Genomic DNA, 8,665 nt, shown 5'->3' with positions numbered 1-8,665 from the left:
AAAAAAAAAAAAAAAAAAAAAAAAAAAAAAAGATATGTCAGGCCTTTCTGTGACGTCCTTCCAGCCTCTAGAAAGTGCTTTGATTCTACCGTCCCAAACTGAGCTGGCCCAGTCACCATGGCGTCTGTAAGTCACAGACTCAAGCTGCTGGGGCGGTTTGGTAGGCAGACAGTTGTGGAGATTGCCTTTTTCTTTTTCTGTCACCCATGTCCCCACACTTGTCTGCATGGGAGCAAGTGATCTGAACTGGAAGGACAGTTGTAGGTTGTCTTGGTCATGGGAGCAGGCGTGCAAAGACTGCATCTTTATTTCTAAAGTGACAGCTCCGGCACTTGCCAGTTTAAGTTAGAAACATCTTTGCGTTAACTGAAGAGAGTGTAAGAGCAAGTGTTCCGGCACTTTCCCAGACAGGCCTCCAAGAACTGAAGTGGAGCATCCTGTCAGAAGCGGCTGGGCTGTCTTCAGGAGATTGCTTGTCACTTCGTCACTCTTCTGGTGTTGGTCACAGTGACAAATGTCCCGTAAAAAGTTTGTCTGGCTCTGTCTTTCCTCAAACCTGCTGCCTACCTCGCCAGCAACTGTGTGAGGTGCCTGTGAGGTCCATCTCCTGAGGCAAGGGGCTGCTGAAACTGGGGTTCTGACCAATTCTATGGCATTTAGTACTGCAGTCTAACCCCAGGATGTTTTCATCACCCCGAAGAATCCCCGTCCCTTAGGTGTCGCTCGGCAGTCTCCTCTGTTTGCTCCGGTCTATGACAACCACTTTGGTTTCTGTGGATTCGCCTGTGCGGACATTCCATGTTTAGTGGAGTCTGCAGTATGTGTGACCTTTGGTGTCTGGGTTCTCTCACTTGATGTTTTCAAGACTCACCCATGTGGTAGCATGTTTTGGGATTTGATTTTTTATGGGTGAATAGCGTTCCTTGTGGAAATGGACTCTTGGGCTATTTCCATCTCTGTGATGAATAGGATCTTAGAACACTGCTCTCCAAATTTTCTCTGACTGTGTATATATGTATGTTTACATGGAAATATCTTCAGCATGCACAGGGCATGGCAGTGTGCATGTCCTCTACTTTGCATTATTGTCACTAAAGGTTCATTTTAGGCTTTGGTTGTTGTAACAGAGTCGCTTGTGTTATATGTAGCCTGTAGTAGCCTCATAACCAAGGCTGTCTTCCCTCCCAGGTCTCCATCAAGATCCAGTCTGTCCTGTATCAGTCTCTCAATCACACACTGACCCGGTTAGAAGGCCATGGCGTCCTGCGGCCTTCTCTGGTCAGCACTGGGCAAGACAGACTCTGCAGCAATGTTGTTCTCGAGGTGGGTGCCCATTGTGACTCTGCAGTCCTGCTCTGATGCCTGATTCCAGCCTGTTGGCCTCCAGGGAAAACTCTGGCCCACACCATGATGGCGCTTCTTGGTCTGACCTCCAACTGCTTCCGCTGCTCTGTGGTCTCATCAAAGGACACGTTTCTCCATGTCTCCGTAAATCCAGCTCCTTGCAAGGATACAGCAAAGTTTCCTTGTCAGGCTGAGGAGATGGGGATTAAGAATGTTTGTTTCACACACATAAGGACCTCAGTTCGAAGCCCTAGCACCCATGTAAAAAGCCAAGCATGGCTACTATACCTGGCTGTAACCCCAGCTTTGGAGGACAGACAGGCAGAGCCCAAGAGTGCACTGTCCAGGCAGCCTGGCTGAAATTGAGAGCTTGTGGTTCAATAAGAGACTATGTCTCAAGGCAATAAGGCAGAGAGTTACAGAGGAAGACATGTCATGCTCTGCCCTCTATGTGTGTGTGCATGGACACATACACACATGTACACTCATGTACACACACGTGTGTACCACACACACACAATTTTTTTTTGTTTGTTTTTTGAGATATAGCTTTGGAGCCTGTCCTGGAACCTGCTCTGTAGACCAGGCTGGCCTCAAACTCACAGAGATCCACCTGCCTCTGCCTCCTGAGTCCTGGGATTAAAGGTGTGTGCCACTACCCTCTGTCCCCCCACAATTTATTGTCACCACCACTTATTGATTAGATCTTCTCTGCTGCAGAAATAGTCTGTTCAAATCGTGAGTCAGCTGCTCTGAAAGATAAAAAATTGATTACAGAGAGTCTGAGGGGGCTCTGTCCACTGGGACACTAAGGGGACATCACTGATGTGATTGGACAGCAGAGTTGGGGGTTGTGGCTTTTTTGGGGCTGCTTCATCAGAGGTAGTAACATGGCTGCTGAGCAGTGGTGGGCGGAGATTGATGAGCCCCATTCTGTTCCAGGTGAAGTACAGCCTGCTGTACACAGCCACAGGCCAGATACGGGAAGCTGGCCTCTCCCTCGTATTGGGGACATTCAGCAGCACAGTGACTCTCCTGCAGCAGAAGTTTGAGATCCACTTTATTCAGGTAGGTTTGAGTGTTCTGTTCAATTATTTGGCTGCCAAGTTGAAGGAAAGCCTGACTTCTGGGTGAGGTATATTCTAGAAGCATGACCCGGCGGAAGCCGGGTGCTGTCCCATGCCTCGCGGGCTCACAGAGCGCTGTCCTCCCACTCTTGGGGATCCATTTATACTTCAGAACGGGGTGCTGTTCCTCCAGATGTTGTAAGGAGCACTGTGTTGCCCCCCGCTGTGCCTCAGCAATGCTGCACAGGATGTCACCTTGCTTTTCAGCACGACACCAAGCCTGTTCCTCGCAGCGGCAACCCTGGTTACAGGGTGGGACTCCCGCTGGCCGCTGGCTTTCAGCCTCAGAAGGGGTATCCTTTTTTTGGATCTGTGGAGAAGGTCACCTTCCCTGTCTGCATGGATGGGCTGTGCTTCCATTTGCTGCCAGGGATGCTGTAGGCAGCTTGTAGGAAGGAGGCACCTGACTCGCCAGGGCTTCCTCTGAGCCGGTGAAATGTGGTGGGGCTGTGTGGAGTAGAGACTGGTACTTTAGGGGAAGAGAACACTGAAGTTAAAAGGGCACCTAGGCTGGGCATTGTGGTGCACTCAGGAGACAGAGGCAGGCGGGTCTCTGTGAGTCTACAAAGCCAGAACTACTAGAGAAACCCTATCTTGAAAAAACAAAACAAAACAACAAACAAACAAAACAACAATAACAAAACAAAACAAAAAAACAAGGACACCTGGAGGCAGAAGGGTTGGAATAATTTATTCCTTCCCTTTTGTTTTTGTTTTGTTGAGACTGGACCTCTCTGTGTCCTGAAGCTCGCCATGTAGACCAGGCTGGCCTCAAACTCAGATTCTCCTTTGGGACTTGTGCATACCAGGAGAGCACCCTGCCGCTGAGCTGTGTGTACCTCAGCCCTTTCCTTATCCTTTTTTTTTTTTTTTTTTTTTTTGGTTTCTCGAGACAGGGTTTCTCTGTGGTTTTGGAGCCTGTCCTGGAACTAGCTCTTGTAGACCAGGCTGGTCTCAAACTCACAGAGATCTGCCTGCCTCTGCCTCCCAAGTTTGAAACAAGGCTTTGGCAAGTTGAGCTGGCTAGTCTTGAGCTCATTCTAGTTCAGGAATCCTCAAATGTACTGCCCTCCTTAGCCTTTTTAGTGTCTTTATTACAGGCCCAGCCACCGCACCTGGTTGGAATTAATTCTGAAGGTGCGCCAGTAGAAAGATTTCCTGGTGTCTTTTTGCCCATCCTGGGAACAACCAGAGGCCCAGAGAAGGGGATGGATGGCACCTCGCTCATGTCTCATGTCATATAGTGATGCCACTTTCTTCCTGGACAGTCAGGCTGCTCTGGAACAACCTGTCCCTTAACAACCTGTGAATGTCTGGGATTATTCAGACAACAAACAGACAAGGACAGTTTACCATTCTTCATAGCACAGGCAAGCAGGACTGCCTTGCCAGCGAGGGGCTCCGGGACCCCGTGTTGTTTGGCTACAATGTACAATCTGGCTGTCAACTCAGGTGAGAGTGACTGCGGCAGAGAAAGCATCCTCCCTTCTCCTGTTTTAACCAGGTCACCAGCAAAACCGCTGTAGCCTTTCCGGTCCAAACACGGCGGAGGACGGATGGCAGAGCTTTGTGTGCTTCGTGGTTAAGGTTAAATAGCTTTTGAGTTCTGAGCAGAAAACATTTCCCTTGAAAGTCCTTCCTATTTCTGGATTTTTAATTTTACAGCATAAGAGAACCACTGAACAAAAACTGGAATGTGACATGGGGGATAAGGTCTCCCTGCATAGCTCAGGCTTGCCTCGAACTCCTGGTCCTCCTGCCACACCCTCCTCAGTGCTGCAGTGGCATTTCTGGATCTTTGGTTCTGTGAATTTGTCACTGAATTCCCACTCTGTACAAACACGTGCCTTTGTCCCCTTCATTTCCTCTCTACCCATGCCCTCCCCACATCCTTGGTGTGGCTCTGTCAAGAGTTTGATTGCTAGCTCTGATCTCAGACCAGCATTTCTTCTGAGGGTCCCACTGAACCCTTCCCACAGGATGCCAGGAGGCAGCAGCCCAGGATAAACCCTGGTTCCCTCCTGTGGAACTCGCATGTGCCAGCACCCTTCAGGAGGACAGGATATGGGAAGGCACTGTCCTTGCCATGCACATGGTACAGAGAGAGAGATGGTGGAATACAGGCTGGGAAACTGTTGGGGTCATCTCCATGACCAGGATGCCCCAAAGTCAGGACCGCCCCAGGGGTTAGATGATCACGTTTTTTGGAGAGGAAGAAAGGACGGAAGTGTAGAGTTTGACATGTCCTGGAGCTTGTCAGTGCCTCCCTGAGTAGGCCTCTCTTTCCTTCCCAAAGATTGACAGGCACCATCCCCTGTGAGCTGCTGGCACAGAAGATTCAGGGCCTACTGAGAGGCCAGGCCTTCCCTGACTATGTGGCTGCATTTGGGAATTCCCGGGCCCAGGATGTGCAGGACTGGGTGCCTGTGCGTTATGTCACCCACTCCTCCAACATGAAGGTAAAGAGCGAGAGGCTGCTGGCCACCTGCTAGTGTGGGTCACAGGTGGGGAGGGAGGCACAGGGGAGGCAGTGGGGTGGCTGCACTAAGCTAGGCTTTCCAGCTCTGCCCCTCTTCACAATGCCCTTGTCAGTCAGTAGTTTTCAGCCTCTGCTTGCTTCCCTGTAACACGAAAACTGAAAGGAGCAGAGTCGGCACAGGACACCCCAAGACCAGGTACAGAGGGTCAAAGGGCAGGGAATGACACAAAAACAGGAGCTAGAGGGAGAAGGGAAAAGGAACAAGGGAGGGGGAAAGGAATATTTGCTTTGGAGAGATAAAGGCCTACTTCTTGAGAGAGAGGAGACAGACATTGTCCATGGGCAAACAGCAGTTTATAAAGGGAATAAAGGAAACCCTGTTGTTAGGATGAGTTGGTTTGTTTTAATTGGGCATGTTAACTAGGGCAGTCAGAAGGGGCTTCTGATTGCTGGACTTCAATATGTTGATAGCTGGACCTTGGTAGTCAGTTTCAGAAGAGGAAGTGGCCAAGTAAGGGAATAGCCCTTGGTGGCTAGCTTTATGAATGTGATCTAACAGTTCAACAAGGCAGAGGGAATGGGGGAGGGCAAGGCCTGCCAGAGCCATGTTTGCCATGCTAGGGCTACTAAAGCCCTTCAGAAACAACATCACTGACCTCACAGGGCTGTTCAGAGGGTTAAGTTTGTTTGGCTGTTGTCAGGACACAGTGGTTACTCCATAAACTGGAAGCATGAGTGACCACCACAGTCACTGCGGTTGAGAAATCCCCTCACCAAAAAATGTGACATCCAAACCTGAAACTTTCTTAGTGCCAACATGTCACCACCAGTGCCTGATGATTACGGTCAAAACTTGGGCCCAGTGAGATGCCATTAACTCTAGACTGGCTGAGTGAGGTGGACATGAACAATGGATTCTGTCTAGCCTCATGAATTTCTCAGTCATCATGGCTATGCAAATATTCCAAAATCCAGGATGGTCAACTTGGACAACAGTGATGCAGTAAGTCTTCCTAAGGTATCTGGTGACATGGGGGACATGGGATGTGACCTCCTGCCTCTGCCACTTCCATTCCATGCCCTCTGGGCTGGCATGGCAGCCCACCCACACATGAGCTCTTTCAGTTCCAAAGTTCCCCAAAGTTTAATGGGAGCTGACATCCTACAAATAGCTTCCTGGTCACATATGACTCCTCCGCCCACCTCCTCCTTTTGTCTTAGTGGCAAAGTGTGGGCTGTCCCCAGTGGAGGTGTGCACTCCATTCTCCCCTAATTGCTCAGCTGTTTCTTGTCACAGCTGCTTCAGGCCTCTCATTATCTGCTTTGTATATTTATAAGGAGTGGCACAGTGGGGAGAAGAACTTCACCAGATCCCACTCCGAGGACCGCCTCACCCCTGTGCCAGCCACCAGTGAACATGGGGTATGGCTCTCAGCTTTCTGGCACTGGGTAAAGACAGCAGTCATTAGTGCTGGAGAGCAGGCCCAGGGCATCTGCTGTTCACACCCAGTGTACCTGCAGCTTCTCCTAGCAACGGGAGATTGGCAAGCTGGTCCAGTGCTAAGGTTTCTAAAGGCTTTTGTAAGCTAAGGAATCCCATTACTGCTTTTGGCAGTTTAACTCCAGTTTAGCGGTTTGCTAGCTTTCTATGCCAGGACAGAATTTAGAGAAAATATATGTGGAAAGTCAAACATATGTGGCAGCACCATAGCAGAGTGGGCTCCCCATCTCCCCACTGTGCAGCTTCTGTAGTTCTACAGTTAGCAAAAGGATGGTCTGGAGGGCCCGATGCCCATTTATCTCAGGACTGTCCAAGCAAAGGTCCTAGGACAGAGCCAGGTTCCAGCCTTAGCTCAAATAACCCCATGCTGGCCCCCTCGATGCAGATGAAGTGGTTCCCTTTGTTTTGTTTGTTTGAGACAGGATCTCTCTATACAGTCCTGGTTGTCCTGGAACTCACTGGAACTGTGTAGGCCAGGCTGGCCTTGAATTCAACCACCACACCTACCCTGTACTATTACCTTTGATAATGTACAGTCACTGACTCTGCCCCGTGCTGTTTTGTCTTGTTTTTGTGGATGGGGGCGGGTGGTGCCGGGGAAGATTCAAGATAGGGTATCTCTGTGTAAAATCCCTGGCTGTCCTAGAATTCAACTCTGTAGACCAGGCTGGCGTCGAATTCACAGAGATCTGTCTGCCTCTGCTTCCTGAGGGCTGGGAGTAAAGATGTGCACCACCATGCCCAGTGACTTTTTTTAAGATTAAAAACAATTCTGTGGGCTGGGCGATGGTGGCGCACGCCTTTAATCCCAGCACTCGGGAGGCAGAGGCAGGCGGATCTCTGTGAGTTCGAGACCAGCCTGGTCTACAGAGCTAGTTCCAGGACAGGCTCCAAAGCCACAGAGAAACCCTGTCTCGAAAAACCAAAAAAATAAAAATTAAAAAAAAAAAACAATTCTGTGTATGAGTGTTTGTATGTATGTGCACCATATGGGTGCCTAGAGTCTGCAGAGGCTAGAAGAGGGTGTTGGGTCCTCTAGAACTGGAGTTACAGGTGGTTGTGAGCTGCTGGAGACTGAACCCAGAGCAGCTGGTGCTCTCAACCGCAGAGCCTTCTCTCCAGCCCCAAGTTGTACCTTCACTGCTAGTTGGTGAAGTTAGATAAAAGCATGCAACATGAGCTACAATCAAATTCACCTTCTCTCTGTTACATTCAGTCATAGTCTCTTCCCTGCTGTCCCTCTGGCCAGCTTCCAGACGCTCCTCTGAGGTACCCCCACTCCACAGTGACTAGGCCTTCTTTGGGAACAGGAGGGGCTGGCCCTGCTTCTCTCTGGTGGTAGAGTGGAGGGAGCGGAGAGTGCTGGGATGGCTCAGGGCTCTGCAAAGCTGTGTGCCTGAGCTCGCGTAGTGCGCTCACCCTTGTGTTCCAAAGACTCTGTGATACTCAAAGTGCTCAACTGCAGGTTGAGTTTGATCTGAGGCTGTGTGATCTTCTGTTATAATCTAGTTTTCTCTTTCAGGGCCCTTGCCAGCTCCCTGTGGCTTTGGGTATAGAAGTGAAATGGACTAAATATGGCTCTCTGCTGAACCCCCAAGCCAGGATAGTGAACGTCACTGCCCAGCTCATCTCCATTCCAGAGGTAGGCCTTCTGCAATGGGCTCCATGGGCTGGGGCATGGCCCAATAGTAGGCCTGGGATTAGCCTGGGCCAACCCCCGGGCCTTGCACCAAAAGAAATAAACCACAACAAAATAAAAGGAGCAGGTGAAGACAGAAGGCAAGGTGACAGACAGCAAGTGTGACAGGAAAAGTTTATTACGTGGTAGGAGAGATTATAATATCTTTTTGGATTTCAATTTTTTTTTTTTAAAGACAGGGTCACGTCATAGCTCCCATGTTCAGGGACAGGAAGCTAGCTAGTGCTGCTGTGCCTGGTGGGATTTGGTATTTTGACATAGAATCTGTCTCAAACCCAGGCTGGTCTCAAACTTGTGACTCTCTGCGTCAGCCTCCTGAGCGTTAACCAGCAAGTGCCAGCATGCCTGACTGTAATTTTGACTCCTAGGACAATTTCAAAATCATTCTTTAACTTGTACTTAGAAGGGAAATCTCACTGATGGATTTTTTGTGTGGTCACAATTCTTGTGAACACTGAGCCATGGTTGCGATTGCTGGATCAGCCTGGAGCGCCGTGCACTCTGGCTGCGCTGTG

The 8,665-nt window shown here is 49.7% G+C and overlaps 1 protein-coding gene across 4 annotated transcripts in view; it reads left to right on the top strand.

The window, feature by feature from the left end:
• Tctn1 (tectonic family member 1) overlaps positions 1 to 8,665 on the top strand; it is a 31,345-nt gene that overhangs the window by 19,154 nt on the left and 3,526 nt on the right. For all 4 annotated transcript variants that reach the window (XR_007594768.1, XM_050159037.1, XM_050159035.1 and 1 more), the window contains exons 8-13: positions 1,189 to 1,323; positions 2,287 to 2,412; positions 2,679 to 2,766; positions 3,785 to 3,923; positions 4,768 to 4,930; positions 7,974 to 8,093. Coding sequence is in view for 3 of the 4 variants with exons in the window: in XM_050159037.1 (XP_050014994.1) it covers positions 1,189 to 1,323; positions 2,287 to 2,412; positions 2,679 to 2,766; positions 3,785 to 3,923; positions 4,768 to 4,930; positions 7,974 to 8,093 (771 nt within the window). In the remaining variant the exon portion in view is untranslated. The remainder of the gene's footprint in view (positions 1 to 1,188; positions 1,324 to 2,286; positions 2,413 to 2,678; positions 2,767 to 3,784; positions 3,924 to 4,767; positions 4,931 to 7,973; positions 8,094 to 8,665) is intronic.

The sequence above is a fragment of the Alexandromys fortis genome, unplaced genomic scaffold, assembly GCF_014885135.2.
Source record: "Alexandromys fortis isolate MF-2015 unplaced genomic scaffold, M_Fortis_MF-2015_v1.1 scaffold_90, whole genome shotgun sequence".
In the NCBI taxonomy this organism is placed as follows: Eukaryota; Metazoa; Chordata; class Mammalia; order Rodentia; family Cricetidae; genus Alexandromys; species Alexandromys fortis.
This window is presented reverse-complemented; position numbering and strand designations above follow the sequence as displayed.